Raw genomic sequence first — 22230 nt, 5'->3', positions numbered from 1 at the left:
AGGTCAACCTGACTTCTACTCTAAGTGGGGACATTTCTGGACCTGACACTTAGCTGTTCTTGGGCATGTAGAGTGGGGACAAAGGGGCAGCACTGATGTCTTTCTTGGTGACTCATTTGATGATTACTCCATTGTTTGAAGAGCTGGATGTTATGTAATCAACATTTTATCCCCTCCCCCTCTTAACAATCTGGGATTTTCCATCATTTTGTCAACCTTCCTGGAGGCATGTTGATTTTTCCACTAGATTACTAGAATTTTTTGGGCACGTCCCAGGGCAGCCCAAACTCTCCACTCCCTAGAACTTCAGACTCACCCTTGGTGGCAGGGCCTGTGGAACAGCTGCCGTGAACCCTTCGGTGCTTTCAGAGCAGAGCTGAACTCCAAGCTGTTTCCTGATGGCATCACTCAAAGCAAACTGGAGGGAGAGTGCTGGCTCTTCTTTCTTGCAATGTACTTTCCATTCATTTTGACATTCAGAGGCAATATATTGGCTCCTTTTTACAGAGATCACTAATGGTCATCTTTTCCCTTCTGTATTTCCATCTTATTCAGCCAGTAACACATATGTATGTCCAGGGAATTTATTTTTTTTTTTTTTTAAAGGCCAGAGTTTAGGGATTACTGGTTGAGGAACTTCTACAGTAGCCTTGCCTGGAACTCAGCCATTGTTATAAGTCAGTTTCATATGATACACTCAAGATCCATGGTGAGGAAGAAGGCTTCTGGAAATTACTACGGTAAAGTGTCTCACTGCCTAAAGATCATAAGTTGGCTAGTAGGAATTCTCAGGTCATTCCTTTGTCTTCCTATTTGCTTTTTATGGGAATTTGTGCCTGAGGTGAATCCAGAGGATTTTTAACCTGAGCCATATTTATGTATGTATCTTTGCTCTGAACGTGGTCTGTGAATACAAGAGGGATTAGATGTGGAGATAAAAATACAGATGGATATAGCCAGGGGTGACATGTTGGTGGATGTGCAGATTTTGATTCCTCACTCTTCCTCACCACCTAATAGAAATCAGGCTTTGTAGATATTACCTCCTATATGCACTTCAAGTTTGTCCACTTATATGACCTGTATCACCATCTCCCTAGTCAAAGCCACCGTCATCTTTCGTCACAACTAATGCAAGAACTTTTTGCCAAATCTTCCCACATCTATTCATGGTTACCTCCTCACCCACTCTATACAGAATAGCTAAGGTGATCTACTCTCTTTTCCCCCCATTTTTTTATTGTAGTAAAATACACATAACATAAAATTCACCACCTTAACCATTTTTAAGTGTACAGGTCAGTGGAGTTATATACATTGATAGTGTTGTTCAATCATCACCAATATCCACCTCCAGAACTCTTTCCATCTTGTAAAATTGAAACTTGGTTCCCATTAAACAACAGCTCCCCATTCCCTTTCTCCCTCCAGGCTCTGGCAGCTACTATTCTACCTTCTGTCTCTATGAATTTGATTATTCTGAGTACCTCATATAATTTGTCTTTTTGTGATTGGCTTATCTCAGCATAATGTGAAAGTTCATCGTGTCATATTTCAGGTCAGAATGTCCTTCTTTTTTAAGGCTGAATAACATGGCATTGTGTGTATATACTACAGTTTGCTTATCCATTTATCTACTGGTACACATTTGGGCTGCCTCTACATTTTAGCTATTGTGAATAATGCTGCTGTGAACATAAGCATACAGATCTCTCTTTAAGACCCCACTTCAACTCTTTCAGGTATATAGAGAACTCCTAAAACTCAACAAGAAAAACCCAACGACTCTATTAAAAATGAGCACAATCCCTTGAATAGACATTTCTGCAAAGAAGATACAAAAATGGCCAATAAGCACATGGAAAGATGTTAAACATCATTAGTCATTAGGGAAATGCAAATCAAAACTGCAGCATGGTACCACTTCATGTCCACTAGGATGCCTGAACAGATTCCATGCTTGTCTTTCCCCCTCCTCTTAATCAACTGTCCTCCTGGTTTCTCTGCTCCAACTGCATTAATCTTTTTGATACTAAGATGGACCAAGTTTCCCCTCCTACCCCCCTCTTCATAACCTTCATATGTGCTCTTCCCCTTGTCTAGGACCATGAGGATGGTCATTAGGATCACCTGGATTGTGCGTTAAAGCTTAGATTTCTGGGGTCCCCCACCCCACCCAGAGGTTCTGATTCAAGAGGTCTGGAGAGGGTCTGAGAATTTGCATTTCTAGCAATTTTCAGGTGATGATTGATGCAGCTGCTCTGGGGACCACACTTGGAGAACTACTGGAGTATTTTTTTTTTTCTTGTTTAAACTAGTATGTGTGTTTTGGATCTCAGGTCAGGCATCTGTTCTCCTGAGGAAGGCCTTTTCTGATTCCCCCAGACTTGCAGGAATAACTGTTCCATGTTAACATCTCTTCTGCTTCTCCTACAAAGCCCTTATTGAGATTTTGAATGTTTAATTGTGCAGCTAGTTTTGTAGTGATTGATCCCCTGCCAGAATCTCCTCACGTCCAGCTCCATGAGGGCAGTGATCATTGCTGTCTTGCTCACTGCTTGCTTCTCTAATTCCTTGCACACAGCGAGTGCTCAATATTGATTTGTTGAGTGAATGAATGTTGTTATTTCCTTTTCGTGGAAGTAGGTAGCAACATTAATACTCTCACTGAATGTGAAGGATGAGTAAGGACTATGGGTGAATTAGTAAAGCTACAGAGAGAGAATGAGCATTTATTTATTTATTTATTTTTTGTCGAGGATGCAGAACATTCTAGGCAAGAGTCAGGTTTTTTTTTTTTTAAGGGGCCTATCATGCTGTGGAAAGCCCCCCAAATTTTACCTGCCCTAGTGAGGACGTGTAGTACAGTTATTTCTCAGCTTGCCTTCTTCAGGCCATTCATGCCCTATCGTATTTTATGGGTGGTTAACTGCCTATTAGTTTTAAAATTAAGATACAATTAGCATATATTAGTTTCATGTGTACAACATAATGATTTGCTGTTTGTATCTGTTGCTTAATGGCCGCAGTGAGATGAGCTAAGCTTCATCGCCTGTGTTGTTTTTATTATTCATACGGCATTTCTTTTCCTTACAGATATGGAATGTGCTGATGTACCACTATTAACTCCAAGCAGCAAAGAAATGATGTCTCAGGCATTGAAAGCTACTTTCAGTGGTTTCTCTAAAGAACAGCAACGACTGGGAATTCCAAAAGGTGTGTTTTATTGATGGGAAAAGAGAGGGATGGGATCAGACTTTTGGGTGAGGTTGGTTTTCTCAGCTGTAGTGTGAGGTAGACATTATGACTAAGCACACGTCGGACAGCACCTGCCACTGCCTGCAGACGTCTGCTCCAACCATCGTAGGCACATGCCAGTGCTTCCCCATCTCCCAGGTTTTGCCACTGCCATCTTGGTCTTAGGACAGTGGTTCCCAAACTTGTTTGCACATGAGATTCACAATATTCAAAAAATTCCACAGCCCGGACCATGTCCCAGACCCAAGAAGTTGCAATTCTTGGTAATTCCAAAGCACAGTCAATCTTGGAAAACACAGTCTTAGAGTCATTTTGGGCCATCATTGGATGAACCCAGTGAGCTAGATTCCTTGGAATTTAACTGATTGCTCTTTTCTTTTCCATGTGCTTTGGCGAAATATGTTTATGCTTGGGTGTTCTCATCTGAAAGGGTTTATTCAGGAATGTAAGGGGACTGGAGTTGTCGGAGAGGACAAATGACTGGAGAACACTTAAGCCTCCAGCAAGCAACAGTTCCCGAACAATTGAGAGTGGAGAGAACACTTTTCTGTTGAGTAAGAGTAATGCCCTCCACAGCTCCTAGCCCAGTCAGACCCACATCTTAGTCAGTCTGTGAATATACCTCCAAACCTTTTCTCATGTATATACTACGTCACTACAGACCTTAGCTGACAGCAGTGAGGATCCTATTAGGATCACAAAGCAGAAGAAAGTGAATTCTGACCCCTGGGTTTTCCCAGCATCTCATGAAGTCATCTGTTGGATGGAAGTGGGGGGGGGGGGAACCTGGACAGCAGGCGTCATGTGAGCACCACAGCCTGCCTGCCATCCTCCAAGCTCTCTAAGGACCACACTGGCGTAGTCATGTTCAACCTCAGGCCCCGCAGGAAGAGGATATGTTATCTGGTCCCTGATGTGCCCCATTCTTGCAGGGTGTCTGGTATAATGGATACAGGCACCTGATAATGTTATCATGACTAAGTACCACTTGAATGACTTATTATTACTAGTTGCTATGGTTATTACTAGCCACAGTCCGCTAAGATAAAAATGATTAATGCTAACATCTCAGGTCAGTTATGACAGTTAAGGGCAGGGGTAGGTAAGTGCAATCTCCAGAACACATTTGACTTTGTTATTATTTTTGTGAAAGGAGTCATTTTGTTCCTTGGTCCTGGGCTTAAAAAAAAAAAAAAGCCTCATGAAAATAAGGCAGTGAGAGAGGAGATTCATGAATTTATGTCTGAATAGAGGGTGGAGACTTATTCATGTATTACGTTTTGGCTGATGGTAGTGATCCTCCTAGCTGGCAGGATAGAGAAGGTGGAGATGCTGAGTGTGGGGAGGAGTGTTATGGAAGGTGCCCCGCGACGTGCCTCTAGGGCTGGTGCTTCCTAAATCTGTAAATCAGAAAAGCATCCTCAGCGAGTGCAGATCCTTGAATGTCCTCCCTGATGCTGGGGCAAGAGGTAAAAGCTGACCTGCTGGATTGTCTTTTGATCCCTTTCCTCAGACCCCCGGCAGTGGACAGAAACCCATGTTCGGGACTGGGTGATGTGGGCTGTGAATGAGTTCAGCCTGAAAGGTGTGGACTTCCAGAAGTTCTGTATGAATGGAGCAGCCCTCTGCGCACTAGGGAAAGACTGCTTTCTCGAGCTGGCCCCAGACTTCGTTGGGGACATCTTGTGGGAACATCTCGAGATCCTGCAGAAAGGTAATGGTGTGGGGACAGAGCGAGGTGGAAGCTGCGTGGGGTTGCTGCAGCAGTAGGTAGGGGAACATGCCCCTGGTGGGATGTCGATGCCATTACCTGTGGGTGTCTTCTCACAGTGTACAGGGTCTGCCGAGACACGTCAGGCTGGCATGTGCCAGGTGCTCAATAAATGTCAGTTTCTTTTTCTTTTTACGTATTGGAGGTTCAGATTTTAATATTTCGCAAGATTGCGCCCCCAAAGCTTCTTGATATGCAAAATTCTGATCCCAGTCCTTACCTTAGACTCCTATGCTCTTCGAGCAGTGTCAGGCGGGGTTTTTTTTGGTTGTTGTTTTTGTTTTCCTGGCCACCTGAAAACACATTCCCTTGATCCATGGCAGTGTGACACCTGTCCACATCCACCAGCTTAGCTTCTCAGAGCTAATTACTGAGACTGGCTTCTCTGCCCCCTACCTGGGGTGGAATTGCAGTCGTGTGGGCTACCTTTTTCATCTGGAGCAGCAGCTGGGGTTATATCAGGATACCGTGTTGCAACCTTGTAATGACATGGCCTCCCCTACCAGCCTCTTCCAACCTTTTTGGACCAAGTGACTCATGTACCACAGTCCTGGCTGAGTATAGAAACAGCAGCAGGCGGCAAACTTGGGTGTTTTTGCACTTATTTTTCTGAATTTCTTCTTAAAATAAATTGCAGTTACCAGCAGTCAGCGGTGCCCTCCAGCTGACTGTAAGCCTAGAAGCCCGTTGCCCTCCCTGACCCAGGCCCACCCTTTCCCTGTGGTCACCCGCTCCAACCCTTGGCGCAGATGCTGGGGGCAGGGAGCAAAGCTCAGGATTAACACTTTTAGTCCATATAATACCTTCCTTTGTTTCAGGGTATTTTCCACCCCACAATGCTCAGGAGAGCTCCAAATTAGATTCCTCTGGGCCCAGGAGTGTTATCTTTCTTCCTTCTCTTCAGCTTCTGCTGGAAAATAAATAAATAAACACAGTCAAGAACTAGGTGAATCTTGCTGCGGCTGCCACCGCTGAGGCCGGCGGGGGAACAGGCTTCCTGAAGCTTGGTATCCGCGTAACTGCACACACGCCCACTCCTGTGTGTTGACATGAGTGACCTGTTTATAGAGGGAAAAGATAGGGCAGTCTCATAACCCATCCGATGTAACCGTTGGCGTATAAACACAACAGTGGATCCTACCAGACCGTGTAACCCAAATATATTCTCCTAATACGCTGTTGGCCTCTACTTAGCTCCATGGAGCGACCAGGTGCGCTGGAGGGGCTGTGATCACAGTTGCCATTAATAAGTCTGTGGCAGCTCCTGGTTTCCAGAGTGCCTGAAGATGCGTTTTCTCTTTGGATTCTTAAAGCAGCCCTTGTGAGATAAGAGGGGCATGTACTCTTGGTGTCCTCATCTGTAAAACGAGGACAGATTAGGTGGTTTCCTCAAGATCACTCATTTCCTTAAACTTGGGTCCCTTCGATTTAACTTCCTGCCCTGCGTTCTTTGTGTAATAATATGGACTCGTGGGGGAGCGTCTGGGCCCCTGAGACAGGTGTGGCCTACCTTCCTGCAGAGGAACAGTTTGAGAGAATGCAGGCAGATCAGGAAATCATTGAGAATGTTGGGGAACCAAAGTCCCATCATCCCACCCATTTTCATCTGGGAGAGGCAGTATGAACCCTATCTGCTTAGATCCTTGAAGAGCCACAGCAAGAAGTTTGCATGGCGGCTACTGCTTTTGTTCTGTAATTAAACTAGAGCAACGCGGCCCCAGAACATAGCTGTGTGGGGTGGGGTGGAGGGCCAAAGGTACAGGGATGTTTCAATCTGATAAGCTGCTAAAGCAAAGCTTAATCATTTTATCTCAACTGGGAACTGTTTTTCTGTGCAGGCATAAACTTGTTTTCCCAGCAATCTGTGCTCCCAACGAGCTATCAGATACCCGAGGGGAAAAAAAAAAAAAAAAACAAGCCAACACTCCCTCTTTATGTCTGATTTGCAGTGAAATAGAATCAGACCACTCCATACAATGGTCAAGGTCACACCCATTGGGCTCCAGGGTGATGAGAGGATCCTCGAGCTCACCTTAATTTGGCTGAGGGCCTGTCTGTGCTCCATTCCTTTCTCATTCCAAGGGGAGGTGGCACCTGGTTGCCAACAGCAGTTGGTGATACTGTCCTCTGTCTCTGTGTGAGCCCGGCCATATCCACCAACTTGTCACCTTCCCAGTATTCCTGTTCTTCTCTGGGCCTACCCCTTGAAATCTGGGGGTGATGGAAAAAAAACAACCCAAAAACTAGACAGCTTTTGGAAGAAGTGGAGGCTATAAAATCTACCTACCTAAAGATTGTAATATATTTCTGAAAAAATTTTGGAACCCATCAGTTGGAACGTTGGGGACCGATTTGGGGTAGCTTCCCCAGATGTCTTGAAGCCTCTGATGGTAATGTGTTACATGCGTGCATCAGAATGAGGGTGGGATGCCTTCCCAACCCTTAGAGATTACTCACTGGTGCTGCTTCCAAGATATTAAATCCCATTTTGCAGCTACTGAAATAATAGACTTAGCCATACTTTTGTGATCTCATCTCTAGACAAGGCCCTAGTCAGGGTAGACTCAGACACCAGCTTAGTTAATGAACATGCCGATTTCTTAGAGGGACTGAGATCATTGCGGCCCTTGTGTCCAAGGTCCTCGTAGGCCAAACGTTACTTGCATGTTGACCTTTTCGTTTGGTTCCCTGCCCCGTCTGTTACAGAGGATGTGAAACCGTATCAAGTGAATGGAGTCAACCCTACCTATCCAGAATCCCGCTATACCTCGGATTACTTCATTAGTAAGTTCCTCTTCCACTCTTCTCTCGTTTGGCTTGCTATGGTGGGAACCTAGGAGAGGATTCCTGACCCAGATGCTCTCAGGCTGTTTTGTGGTAATTCTCTGGAAAATAATATTGGCTTAAATGTAGCCTCTTTGTCACTTATTTTGTTATCTCCACGAGGCACGAGGCTTCAACCTAGCTACATGTTGATATGTTTATTAACCTGCAAACTACTACACACCAGGATCTCTCCTGATACCTTCAGCAGGAAAACCATGTGGGGGGCCCATGACTTGATCCCTGAACTTTGATCTTACTTGATGCTGTGCGCCCTGGTGGCCATCAGAGGTTTGGGTTAGGGATTTGGTTGTGGCTCTTGTTCTTTCCCTTTTACTAGTAGCTATGACAACATTGCCTCTGATCCTTCCTCGAGACTGTGCCATGTAGCTTCAGATTCCATTACAGAAAACAAAGCCTTCTCCCTTCTAATAGATGATACGTAACTATACTGGAGAGGTGGCCAGAAGAGCATTAGGGTAGGGCTGTTCTTATCCAGTGCCCTTGCTTTCAAACGGCGTCTTGAGCAGGTTTGTTTTCATTTTACCCTTTTACTTTATTATGATTTTTATTCTAATAACACCAATGATATTAAGTACTGAGATGCCAAGAGTTTATCATGTGCCAGAGGTATTGGTAGGCCTTTTACACATATGCCCTCATTTGCTCTTCATCACAATGCTCTGAGGGAGATTGCAATCATCCCTATTTTAGAGACGTGTAAATTAAGCCAGAAAAGGGAAGTTATCTTGTCAAGGAAGTATCTTGTTAAGTAGTGGAGCAAGGTTAAACACCCAGGCCCTTCTCACTGAAAATATGTTCCTTTCATTCTCTGAGGCAGAGTTTGTTTTCATCTTGTGGGGCTGTTGTGAATGGTGAAGACCCGCCTATTTATTTTGGGTACAAATTGGCCCTCTCTCCAACGGCACACGTTCTGTTTCCAGGTTATGGTATCGAGCATGCTCAGTGCGTTCCTCCCTCGGAGTTCTCAGAACCTAGCTTCATCACAGAGTCCTACCAGACACTCCATCCCATCAGCTCGGAGGAACTCCTCTCCCTCAAGTATGAGAACGACTACCCCTCGGTCATTCTCCGGGACCCTCTGCAGACAGACACCTTGCAGACTGACTACTTTGCCATCAAACAAGAAGTTGTAACCCCAGACAACATGTGCATGGGGAGGACCAGTCGTGGTAGGTCAGATTTCTCCTCTAGGCGCTCTTGGGTTTCCAAGAATTACCAGACTATGAGTTTTTCAGGTCCCATTTTTTTTCTTTGCCACTGGCCCTGAGTTTCAGCCTTTCCATTAGAATGTCTAGATATTAAGACCTTTCCAACATGGAAGTTTAGCCAAGTCTACCGTGATGGCAAAGACCATGTGTCCATGGTGGACTTGGAATTATTTGGGTAAAACATTTTATTAAATGGTAAGTCTAGTTGAAGATGGTTGTTTTTTTTAAGGTATGATTTATCTTCTTTGAGAGCATTTTGCTTGGGGAAGGCACAAATAGTTCAGGTGACCCTCCTCGAAAGCCCTTAGCTTCCCATGCATCCTAGTGATCCTCCCAGAGTAATCCCATGTCAGACTGCAGACCCCGGCTTGGTATCTGGGTGACCTCTGCTTCCCAGCCTGGGCTCTCTAGCCTCCTGTGACTTCTTTGGTTTGGGAAGATACAAGATGGTTAACCAACGGTTTATTTGGAACCGGTCATCAGCAGTGTGGTGAAAGTGTGTATTTAGCTGGAGGACCAGGGAAAGAGGTGGCCAGAGGCTTCCAAAAGAAGGTACTCTTGTTGACATGACTATTATGACAATGGTAAAATATTCACTGACAGTGAAGTAAGCGTTTCAAAATAGAACTGACTGACTTTATAAAGCAAAGAAAAAAAACAAAAACCAAAAGGGTAAGTACACCCAAATTTAAGATCAGGACATGAACGCTCAGGGGTGCAGCCCGCCTAAACAGATGTCCAGATTGTTTTGTGTCTGAGAAAAGTGCAGTCCTCTGTAAGGAGGGATTCATTCATCGAGGAAGAACTAGCCGATTTCTAGAGAGTTGAAATTAAAAAAAAAAAAAAAAAAAAGACTTTTCCAGTGGATCTAGGGGAAAAAGCTATGAACAGGAAGAGGAACAGAGGAAGCTCATGTGAGCAGCGCTCTGAGGCATTTGGTCACAGAAGGCAGGCTTGGCCGGCCCCGTAGTGGTTTCTGCTCAGCGCTGACCCTGCTGCCTCTTCTGAGTCTCTCAGGAGGGAGCCCAAAGACATCTTTACTTTGAAGAATCACTGTACAGGCACTGGGGGCCATACACATTGTCGTCTTCTTCGAGTGTCAGCCTCACGCTTCCTCCCAGCAGGCCCTAGGATGAGCAGAGGGAAAGTCCCTAGCAAAATCTGAACCTGCAATCTTCCTTCTCAGGGCCCCAGGGTGTTTGTGTTCAGACCGAAGGGGATGGGTGGGACCAGTTTTGCCTTCCCCTTTCTGACTTTTTTATTTTTGGATACAAGTCTATTTAAATATATACACACATGTATGTATGTATGTGTATCTTTTTTTTTTTCTCTCGGGCAGGTCAAAGCAACAAAATGACTTTCTTTCTCTTGGGGCTTAATGTACATCTAGGTGATGAGACTGGGTCTGAGGGCTGGGCCCATCCGCGGCGTTACTTGGGTAGCTCTGCTGTCTCCTTGTTTTTAAGTCGCGTCTGGCTTGGCTTTCGTGGGATTGTCCCTCCTCCGGCCCCTTCTGTAGGTTCTGGGTTTTGGTCCCGACCATCCTTCCAACCCCATGTCCGTGACTGTGGACCAGACAGTGACCCGCACCAAGGGGCACGCAGTGTTTCTTTTTGACCTCGCGGCCCGTCCCTTGCAACAACCCGGCCATGTGCACTGGAGAGGAAGACCTCGTTGTTCACGGCTGCTTTGGCACGTGAGGAGTCCTGTAGACCTGACATCTTCTGGGGGCTGACCGCGTCTGACGTGGTGTGGTTGGCTAGACCCAAGGCCTCACCGCTAGCTGATTACTAGTAGCAATCATCCTGGTGCCCGTGTACTGCATGGTAGCGTACAAAGTGCTTCTGTGTCCCATGTCTTTGGACTCTGAGTACTGTCTTTGTGCCAGTATGTCCAGCGGGTTGCTGTGGGGCCACCCCGTCTGCTATGTAGAGTGCTCTGAGGTCTGTTTGGGGGAGTCAGATGGCTCTGGAAGGGCCGTGCTCTGAGACCTGTCACAGAGAAGCTGGCCAGTGGATGTCTGAGAGGACACATGCTTCCCTGCAGGAGCACAGTAGCCTAACTGAGTGCCTAATCCAGTTGGATTCAACCCATTTTTGGAGAGAATACCCGTAAACGAAGGTTCCCAGCTCCAGGATTGTGAAATAGAGCTAAAATGAAAGCAGCCTACTGCTATAAACCGCAGCTCTCAACAGAGTTACATTTGGCTCATGTTTGAGAGGCTGCCAGAGGGTGGTTATGGCCTAGTTTAGTGCCCTTGCTTCTTGGGGCTCCTTGGAAACTCGGCTCTCCTACTTGTGGAAACTCCAGTCTCCGTGCCCTCCGTGCCAAATATAAAAGTGACTGATAGAGATAGAATCGTTTCAGAGAGAGATTGGAACATAAATACTGCCTACATACTGGTGCCGTGGTGGGGTGTTCTTCACGAAGAGATGACTTCTCTTTCTTAGGCTGGTGGTGGGTTTGTCTCACAAAGAAGTGGGATGACCATTAAGAGGGGTAGCTGGTCTAAGCAAGCACCTTTTTATGAGATGCCACAACATTTCCTTTTTTCTGTTAAAAAGAGGCTATTGCATTCTGGTTGTAGGCTGTTTTCTTGAGTTTCTTCATGTGAATTTCTGGAAAAGACAATTCTTTCATTCGTTATGATAATAAAAAACTTAACAAATGTGCCAGTGGACTGGGTAGGCGGTGCCAGTAACCCATGGAGCTCTTCAGTTTGCCTTCTGGAGATTATTTTTCTTTGAATGGATGGTTTGAGGAAGGAATGAGATTAAGTGGATAAATACCTTTCTGTTAAAAGCAGTATTGGAGGGGATAAGAGGTTCAGGAAATCTACAACAGGGGCTTTACGAAAAGTATATATTTAACGGAATACCTTTTATCTTGGATTTTTTGGTTGCTTGTTTAAATTTTATGAGCAACGTATCTTCCCTCCTAATTATGGTAGATTTAATTTTGGTTTGGACACCATAATTAAATATTTGAATTCCACTGTTTTAACCAATCCCTAGTATTATGAGGGGGAGACTATGCCAGAAACCCACCCCTATTAGCTTATATCACCCAACCTTATTCTGGGGTTTAAACTTTATAGTAGGACCAGCCACCCCTGTACAATTGAGAGCTGATTTAGTAGCTCTACATACACATTTGTCACATCCTTTTGCCCCTTGGCTTGTGCTGACTTGAGATGCTCATGTAGACTCCCGTGATTTAATTTAGGTTGCCTGAAAAGTGAGAAGGAAACATCAAAAATATTCCTTTGAGCTTTTCAGCTTTTAGATACATTTATTTTCCTCCAAATTATTTATTTTTTTGGTTAGTCTCCCTTTTCATGGCATTTTATTATTATTATTATTATTTTTTTGCCAATGGAAATTTCTCTAGGAGCTATTATGCAATCGTTGCAGCTGTTTATAACCTGGTTTGGGAAATTAATGAACTTGCATGATCTTGTGGTCAGTTAAGAATGCCTTAAGCAACTCTTAGAGTAAAGGATTTCTGACATTGCTATGGACCTTAACTCTTTAATCAACTCCTTTGTGTTTTATTGCCCACACTCCCCCAGTGAAGTATAAATTTCAAGTACAAAATTGTACTTGGAGGGGCTAAAGAACTTGGATTTCTATTTAGAAGAGTGATAGTGGTTGTGTGTGTGTTTTTTTAATCTCCTGGAAAAAGCATCTCATAACTTATTTCTCTATTTGAGAAAGCATGGAGGCAGGGTGTATATTTCGTTTTAAAATAGTATTTGGAAAAAAATGCTAAAAACTGACACTTAAGTTCCAAGGTCAAGGAAGGTCATGCTGCTCTTAGTCTAACGGAATATTTTTTCTTATGACCAAACTACTTTGCCAAATTGGGCCTTTTGAAATCCACTCGTTGGCTTGAGTTGGAATAGGGAGTTGAGGCTGACACTGCTCCGATTTCTTCATCTCTTTGCTGAGTCTACTACGTCAGCCAGAAATTCCGTAATATCATGTGTGATGCTCCACTTTTGGATTTCCGGCTCTAGGGATCTTGAGGCCCCAAACACTGGTGTCTCCCTCTGACAGATATGAGCAGCTTGCAGCTGAATCTCTGTCCTCAGGCCTATAACATAAAACAGCACAGTGACCGTGGGCCTGCAGATTGTGACCCACGGTGGCGTCCTTCCCCAGACTCAGCCCATAAGCTTCCATTTCCACTGGCCTCTCTTTCCATCCCTCCTGCGGGTCTGATTGGCAATCCGTCCTCACCAAGAGGGTTTTTACAGTTGTCTTTTCCCAATTCCTCCTCCCCCTGCCCTTTTCCTACCTCCTTCACCTCCAGGTAAGCTCGGGGGCCAGGACTCTTTTGAGAGCGTGGAGAGCTACGACAGTTGTGACCGCCTCACCCAGTCCTGGAGCAGCCAGTCATCTTTCAACAGCCTGCAGCGCGTCCCCTCCTATGACAGCTTCGACTCAGAGGACTATCCAGCCGCCCTGCCCAACCACAAGCCCAAGGGCACCTTCAAGGACTATGTGCGTGACCGTGCTGACCTCAACAAGGACAAGCCTGTCATCCCTGCTGCTGCCCTGGCTGGCTACACAGGTAGGTGCCCTGTCCCTGTCTCCGCAGCCTCTGTGTGCTCTTGGCCATGGGTGGGCTCCGTTCCGTAGGAGGCACCAAGTGCATCTTCCTAGGCACTGAAGTCCACCTCTCTCTATTTCGGAGGAGTGGGGAGAAGAAGACTCTAGGAGGTCTGGTCAGTCTCTCACAGCACTCTGTGACTAGCCATCGATTTTTAGAAGTAAACAGTATCATTCTGTCTCCCAGGGGATCATTTCCAAGAGTGGTAGAAAGAACTTCTCTCTCAAAGGCATCATTGCAGGGCTTACACTCCAGATTCTTCTGCAGTAGGGTCCTCAGTAGGCCAGCTCTTCAGATGGAAAAAGCATCCTCAGTCACCCCATACTCTGTCCAGATCCTTGCCTCTCTAGGAAACTGTTGTGTGTGTGTGTATGTGTGTTTATTTTTCCCCCTCATTTAGCTTTAGTATTGATTTTCTTTGAGGAGTGAAAGTTCTAGTAGTGGTGAATAAAGAAAGAGCATAGGGAAAGGAAGATGTATGTTGAGAGCTTAGGCTTTGATTGAGAATCTGGTAATGAAACAATTCATTGTCTGAAGGAGTCATTAGCATGTGTGCTGCCTACGCTTGGAGACATTTGAAGAGTGGATCCGAGAAATATCCAAGGAGCATTAACGTGTTAACTATCAAATCCTTCCTGTAGGATCGTAGTGTTTTCTAAGAATTGGAAATTGTGTTGTGAGTGGAGCTTATTTTAAGCTTTGATGACTCAGCTGTGGGGTAGGCCGCTATTGTCTTATAATTGACTCCGCCCTCGGCAAGTTGACATGTGGGGACCCTTTGTGTGGATGGAGGCAAACAATGCTACCTGTGTTTCTAGGGAGGGACCTATCTGATCCTTATTCTTGTGTATGGGAAGTCTCAGGGTTTTACTAGGAAAGGCTTAGAGAAATTACTCCTTCAAAGATCAGGAGTGTGCCTTTCATGCTGCCTTCCACATAGCTCCTAATGCGAAGAGGTGCTCAGGAGTTACCTCTGCATTTTGAGGAAGTGACAACGTCTATGTAGAGTCAGGACCCAGAAAGGCACTTGAAGGTCCCCTACCCTGTTCTTTCGACTGGATCCTCCCATAGTCTTTGTTCAAATGTTGCTAGTCTGTGGAAATGTGCTACTTTTCAAGGGAGTCCTCTCCCATCTCTGGACAGCAGACTGTTACAGAGGTGGCCCCTTTCCATTAATGATGTCTGGGAGGAGGAAATGCATATTCATTCAGTCTCTTCCAAGATGTGCAAGAATGCTGGCTTCTGTAGCTTTAGCTCCTAGGTATTTTAAGTCCAGACTCCAGTTGGATAGTGATGAAGGAAGGGAAAAATGCAGTTTAATAAGGGGGAGAAGGGAAAGGCCAAGGAACCTACCGCAGGACTCTGTGGGCTTTGGAGGTGGTGGTGTCTCTACTGGGTTGCGCTTGCTTCTGTTCTCGTCATGTCTGCCATTTGCCAGGGCTAAAAGGCTGGCTCCTCCACAGCTTCCACCCTGACTTTGTCCTTATTGGAAGTACTTCTGTATTCTCTCTGGCATCATCACCCCTATAACCACAGGCAGCCACAACCATTGTTCTCCCATGGCAGTTTTCATCATTCTCTCTCAGTTAGGTACGACATAATGAAAAATTTGCTACTTAGGGTGGTTTTGTGGATAATGAGATTGAGTAAACTGACTTTAATTTCTAAAGTCTGGGTTATGGCCAAAGGAAGCCTTATGGTTGAGGTCATCCTTCTTGGAATGAGATTCTGGTCAGGATCCCTGGCTACCACTGCTGAAGATCTAGAAGTTTCTGGGAAGGGCAAAAGGCTGATCTCCACCCCAGATAGAAGCCCCTCTGAAAGTATTACATGTATTAGTTACACATTTTCTATGTGGGAGAAGCCTGCAGAGCTAATGGTCTACAAGGGTGACTTAAAGTGTTTTGACTTTGATGATCTTAGTATCTTGAAAGAATTATCTGAAAGTTGGAGAATCTTTCCAAGTGTCCCAGTTTCACAGCGAGACAGAAAGGGATGAATTAGAAATTCTAAGAACTAGGAACACATAGGAAGTACAAATTTGAGACAGGAACTGCCCTCAAGTTAGCCAACACCAGGGTGCTACCCGAAAGGCTTCTCTGGTGGTCCAGAATCAGAGCCAGAGAGATAAGAGCCTCAGAAAGTTCTTTCAGCAAAAAGACAGGTGTGTCCTGGAGGTCTGAGCTATAGTGGATGTCACTTCTCATTCTGGATGGGTTATTTTTATTTATTTTTTAAAGATTTTATTTATTTATTCATGAGAGACACAGAGAGAGGCAGAGACACAGGCAGAGGGAGAAGCAGGCTCCCCGCAGGAGCCCAATGTGGGACTCGATCCCAGGACTCCGGGATCACGCCCTGAGTCAAAGGCAGACGCTCAACCACTGAGCCACCCAGGTGCCCTCAGATGGGTTGTTTTTAAAAGTTGCATCTCTTTTTCCCTCCCTCGGTCTCTCTCTTCTCTCTGTCTCTCTGTCTCTCTATCTAAGGGAATGAAACAGTCAGTGAGTGGAAGAAAAGGGAAGGTGACTCTCAGGTAAAGGCCTCAATGACTAAAGTAGGCCCTTGAATTAAAAAGCATGTTTTAAGCATCTCACTATCCAGTGTTGCTCTCTGACCCTCGGGATATAACTTTCACACCATCTCGGATGGTGGTAAGAACAATAGCCCAGAAAACAGAACTACCCTGGGCCGCGCCCCCCCCCCCCCCCAGCTGTAGCACACTGTGTGATTTTAGGCAAATTTACCTTGTACCGTTTTCTACTTTTAGTGAAGTGGAAGTGTTCATCCTTATCTTGGTGGTGGGAGATCTGTGAAAATGAAATTTAACTAAATCAATTAATTAATGAGTGCTAGACATTGTACCAGACGTGGGGTGTGGGGAGCTCAGTTATAACAAATCCATTGTTTCAGCAAATGTTTCTGAGCACATGTTGAGTGTAGATAAAGGCCAGTTGCCCTTGGGGGTTCATTATCTTGTCACATTCAAGATATTAGAATCATCCTTAGACTTGGCCTGGATTTTCTTCATGTTGTGGTCTGAATGAAGGTCAGGATTTTGTGTCAGGCACGTGGGGGGCAGCCCAAATTTTGGTGATGTTTTTCCTGGGCTCAGTGCCTGGCGAACATCTGTCCACACTGCAAACTCCTTCTACTTAGCGGTTCCCTTGCCCTCACATTGCACCCTCGTTGTGGTCCCTAATGATTCCAGGTACATCCTAGGGAGTGGGGAGGGATGGAACATCCCTGCACAGCCCCCGCCACCAGCCCAGAAGGTTGCAGTGCCTGGGATTCCTAGAAATGGGGCTCTGACCGTGTGCAGACATGTGAGGATGAGCTAAAGTATGGAAAAGTGCTTTGGAAAGCGGAGCGCATCGTATGAGTGTTGGCAAACTTTCTATGGCCTGTAAAAGTCAGACCTCTTTTCTATCTCAAGTTCTGCCTCCTTTTTGTTCATTCCCTTAAAATCCGATTACTCGAGAGTATGTGTGGCCACACCATGGGAGCACTCGCACCCTGACTTCCTCGTTGCTTGGCATGGACTACAGTGTGTTTGCACAGAGCCTTCGGGAAGACCGTCATTTCCCTGCCATTACACGCGGGGGGCCTTTGTCTGCATCACCTTCAAAGGAATACATTTCACTTTTTCATATGATGTCTTAGTTACTGCACTGTACGTGTGGAAATCAGTTAGAAACTGAATTTTCACATTCTCTTGCACAGTTACATTCTTCCTCCGAAGATAAGAAAATTGCATCAACCTTCACTGGGCTCCCATGGCAACTTGTTAAATTAGGTCAAGATGTGGGGGCAGATAACATGGCTTGAAAGCCTGCCTGTGAGCTGAGTTAAGAATACATCAAATGCAATGCTGGCTTCCGCCAAAATGTACCTTCTTACCTTACTGTGAACTGCTTACGGTTATCAAACTGATACAATCAGAAAGCTCCATTTTCTCTTGTTTGAAGATACATTATGAACCCCATCTAATTACAAAACAATCTGAGAGAAGTGGCCCAGTGTTTTCTATCTATTTAATAGACCTAAGGAAAATGTTCTCCAGATCCCTGAAAAATGGAGGGATTTTTGACTTTTTCCCCCCCAAATTGCAGTAGCTACAGAAGAATATACTGTATTGTCAAGTAGTATTCTCTCCTCTTCCAGCCCCATTTTATAGATGATGGAACTGAGGCACAAAAAGTGAGTTATTCAGGACCGTATAATTGCCGTGTGCCCAGAAGTAGCTCCTGAATTGAACCCTGAGTGCCAGATGTCTCACTCGATGGTGAAATCTATCTCCATGTTAAAGAATGAGCATACTCATTGCTTATCTCAGTTGCTTTCATATAGTAGATTAGGGGCCTCGTGTCCCGTTTGTTAGCAATTAGCCCCGTGTGTATGTGGGTTAGAGGTATGTAGGACATAGTGCTGGTCTTTGGCTTCAGTCTAGAGTTATTGGCCTATAAGTCACCTTCATAGAACTTCATTCCAGATTGCCAGACAGATAAGGCATTGCCACAGATAAGGCATCTGTTTCTATCACTTCTGCAACTCTTCTTGAGGCGGGCCTGGTGGTAAGGCTATTGTTGTCCAATGCCTGAGTATGTCCCCACCTAGAGTTGCAAAATCCTCAATGAGGTGATCTCTTTTTCATCCTGAAGCCTGAAAAGGGCTAAGCCCAAAGCCATCAATTAACTGTCAGGGAATTTTGTCTTCCAGTGCTGTGCAGATTTGTGAAAATACAGTCCCTCATTTTCCTTATGGCTAAATTTGGGTTATCTGGAATTCACCTTTCAAATACTTTTGCATGAAGCATCACACACACACACACACACACACACACACACACACACACACACGAGTGCTAGTCTTGTAGATAAAGAAGCCCCAAGCATTCCCTGTAGGTCCTCTCAAATTGCTTCTGGCCTGAAAGAAATCTTGCCCCATAACAGGTGGCTCTAGAGCCAGTCTGAGGTCCTATAGGAAGAAAGTCCCTGGGCTAAACCCAGAACCTTGGAGTTCTGGCTTGTAGTTAAGTTTTAGGCTTCAGTAACCCAGAGCTACTGCTAAAACATGTTTTTGAAAATAAACAGCTTCATTGCAAAGGAAGTGCTTCAAAGCCCTTCAATTCAGAATGAAACCTGAGATTTGGCAGCGTTACCTGAAATCACAGTTTTCTGAAGGAAAACTGGGTTGCAAAAAAAAGTCTCAAGGTACTCAGGTACAAATAGCAGCTGAGGGAGCTTTTGGTACGAGCCTTCATTACTGATAAGGAAAGGGGAGAGGGGTCACCAGAGTAAGTTTATAGTGCAGCATCAGTTTGTGCAGAGTTCTAAAATCCTAAACCCAGGTGCCTATGTTCTTAAAGAAGCATAGGGCTCTTTAATTTGGGGGCCAAGGGAGGGATTATTATTATCCAAGACAAACGCTGGAATCTAGTGTCTGCCTATAAATGCTGTCAGTTTAAGAGAGTGTGAATTGACCAAAGTCGAGAAGAAAGAACTCGTTGGCCTCAATACAGAACCCTGGTCCCCGTTTGGGGCGCTTGCTGCCTTTTCTACGGGCCCCGAGGTTCTTGGGGGGGCAGGCAAAGCTGGCGCTGGCCACCACGGTCTCCATGGAGAGCATCCTTGGCTAGCAGCTGACTGGGCAGGAGGACAAGACCTAGAGAGGAGGAGGGCAGCAACAGAGGAGGGCTCCCCTTTCTGGCTCCGATGCCCTGTGACCCGCAGGTTGCAGGAAGCCAGGCTGAGCCCTGGGCCTAAGCGGGACCTTGCTGCCCGCCAGCATCTCGGACGCTGCGCGGATTCCCATTCTGGGTGCTATGTTTGGCGGTGGGTCCTGGGTGGGGGGCGGGGGCGGGAGATGGTTTGGGGGCATCTCCCTGGGGAGAGGCTGGCGGGGAGATGGCGTGGAGCGGGGGGCAGGCTCTCGGACACTTAGCGCTGGCCGGGCCTGCCTCCTGACGGCCTTGGGGACCCTTCCTGCCCCTCTGCCGCGAGGAGAAAGAGATCACGAGTGGCCGGATTTGGCCTCACTGTTCATTTTCCTTTTTTGAAATGTCTTTTAAAAACGATGGAAAGGGAGGCGCCTGCGTCCAGCGGCCGTTGGGGAGGGAAGCAGCCGCCGGGCTGGGGGGCAGCAGTGCCGGGAGGGCCGTCCCCCCTCGTCCTCCTCTGCTGCTGGCTCTGCTTCCAACGATCGGGGCCGCGTGGACGCGTGGGCTCGGGGTGGCAGGGACCCCGAGGCCTCACCATGTGGGGGTCACTGTTCCTGGAACAAGACCTAACTGCATGCAATGGACCTGGGTGGTGACGGTTCTGGAACTCAGTTCTGTCTCCAGTTAGACGCCCCACCTGTCGTGCCTTCAAAGCCCAGTGTTTCTGACGCGGCCTCTGGACCTGGTCCCTGTGCCCCGCCGGCCGTGGACGCTCCCGCGGGCTGCGCCCAGGCTCCCGCGTCACCCTCCTTCCCCCGGGTGGCCAGCCCCGCGCTGGGGCCCCGGCCGTCGTCTCCGTCCTCCCTGCGGCCACCCTCACGCTGTCCGCAGCTTGGGGGGCTGCCTCCCGGGAGTCCGGGGGGAGCAGCCGAGCCAGAGGCCTTGAGGCCTGAGGGGCCCCCGCGGGAGCCCGGGCCTAAGTGTGTCCCCGCTCTGCCGCTGACCGTGTACGACCTCAGGCAAGCGGACGTTGCTGTGCCTCAGTGTCCCTATCGGTGACATGCTAACACTAGCACGTCCCATCTCGGGGTGTTGCGGAAAGCACCCAGGACCCCCGCTAGGCCACCGCAAGCCCTCTCAAGTGCTGGTTGGTACCACGCTTCCATATTCTCCAACCTCCATCCTTCCAATGTAATTCTTTTTTTTTTAAAGATTTTATTTATTTATTCATGAGAGTCACACAAAGAAAGAGAGAGAGAGAAGCAGAGACACAGGCAGAGGGAGAAGCAGGCTCCATGCAGGGAGCCCGACCTTGGGACTCGATCCCCGGTCTCCAGGATCATGTCCTGGGCCGAAGGCGGCGCTGAACCGCTGAGCCACCTGGGCTGCCCCTAATTCTTTTTTAATAAAGATTTTATTTATTTATTTTATATATTTGAGAGAGAGAGAGAGAGTGCGTGAGCGGGGCGGGGGAGAGGCAGAGGGAGAGGGAGAAGCGGGGAGCCCACTCGGGGTTCAATCCCAGGACCCCAGGATCATGACCTGACCTGAAGGCAGACACTTAACTGACTGAGCCACCCAGGTGCCTCTCCGATATAATTCCGTATTTATATTTCTTGAGGTCAGGGGACCTCAATTATTTAGAGGATTGCAGTCACCTGTGGCAGTGACTTAGGGCCCAGAAGACATTTAATGTCAGATTAGGTCATTTCAGCTATTTCTGCTCACCCCACATGTGTGTTAGGCTCTTGCTGTGCCCCAGCCTCTTTCATTTACTTTTTTTTTTTTTAAACTGTCGCCAACAACCTCATGAGGTACAAACGAGGGACTCAAGGTTCAGAGTGGGGGAAGGGTCTAGCCCAAAGTCCCTACAGAAAACCACAAGGAAGATACCGTTCAGAGCTTTTCACAATGTCAGACAAGTAGTAGGAAAATCATCACTTTTAGTGGACATGTTGGTGTGTTATTTCGGGTCTGCTAAGACGCAGGTGGCACGATGTGGTGAGACTGGTGAGAAATATTACTGGGGTGTGAGGGAGATCTGTGAAGGGCAGGCAGGGGAGCCCCGAGGCCCTGCCGCAGGTCTGTCACCTGGAAAAGGAAGAGGGAAGGAGGATCTGGATGGGGAAGAGCCTCCACCTGCTGCTTGGTTCCGAGAAAGGTTTGTTCAGGCCCCCGGGCCTCTCCAGGTCAAGGGTGCCCAGGGGAGGAGCGCCTCCTCCTGCAGCAGGAGGTCTGAGTAGCACCTTGTCAGACCCGACGGATGGATGGGGCTTGTCAGAGAGGCCAGCCCAGCTTTTCTGTCTGGCTAGTTGTCCAGCAGAGCTCAAGACCCCAGTCCCCATGCTCCTGGGGGCCGGCGACAGGCCTCAGAGCTCGGTGCCTATTGTTGACTGTAACAAGGCAAATGGCATTGTCTTGCGTGTGACTCACCTCTCCCTGAGAATCACAAGAGTGAAAGTTCTCCTAAGGTGAGTGAATGTGAAAGTTCATACTTCGACGGGAGGTTGGGACGCTCTTGGCTGGAGAGGTGCTCGCAGGGTGCAGCTCTGTGGAGGTGTTTGACGTTCAGAGCGAGGTGGTTGCAGGTTCTTCTAAAGGCCTCTCAAGGCTAAGCTCTCGGTCCTTTCTTGTTTAAAAGCCAGGCGTAGGTAGGACATGCTCAGCTCTCCGCACGATGGTGGAACAAAACGTGTTTTTTTCTGCTGCCCCTTTGGCTGTCGCTCACGTTCTGTTTGTCATCCCACCCAGTCTGACTGCCTTGCCTTACATGTGAGGGGCGTTCAGAAATTATTTTCCAGATGAAGGCTGGAAAACTTCAGTGCCCCGATGGGGACTGGGGATGTAGCTCACCTCCCCAAGACTTCGCTCGT

General features: G+C 46.9%; 1 protein-coding gene across 3 annotated transcripts in view; it reads left to right on the top strand.

Annotated features, from left to right (window-relative positions):
* The window catches only part of ETS1 (ETS proto-oncogene 1, transcription factor), a 131031-nt gene that overhangs the window by 94598 nt on the left and 14203 nt on the right, over nucleotides 1-22230 (top strand). For all 3 annotated transcript variants that reach the window (XM_055306516.1, XM_055306517.1, XM_055306519.1), the window contains 5 exons: nucleotides 3097-3216; nucleotides 4772-4972; nucleotides 7736-7813; nucleotides 8797-9045; nucleotides 13399-13659. In XM_055306516.1, the coding sequence (XP_055162491.1) occupies nucleotides 3097-3216; nucleotides 4772-4972; nucleotides 7736-7813; nucleotides 8797-9045; nucleotides 13399-13659 (909 nt within the window). The remainder of the gene's footprint in view (nucleotides 1-3096; nucleotides 3217-4771; nucleotides 4973-7735; nucleotides 7814-8796; nucleotides 9046-13398; nucleotides 13660-22230) is intronic.

This window comes from Nyctereutes procyonoides, unplaced genomic scaffold, assembly GCF_905146905.1.
Source record: "Nyctereutes procyonoides isolate TBG_1078 unplaced genomic scaffold, NYPRO_anot_genome, whole genome shotgun sequence".
Taxonomy (NCBI): domain Eukaryota; kingdom Metazoa; phylum Chordata; class Mammalia; order Carnivora; family Canidae; genus Nyctereutes; species Nyctereutes procyonoides.
This window is presented reverse-complemented; position numbering and strand designations above follow the sequence as displayed.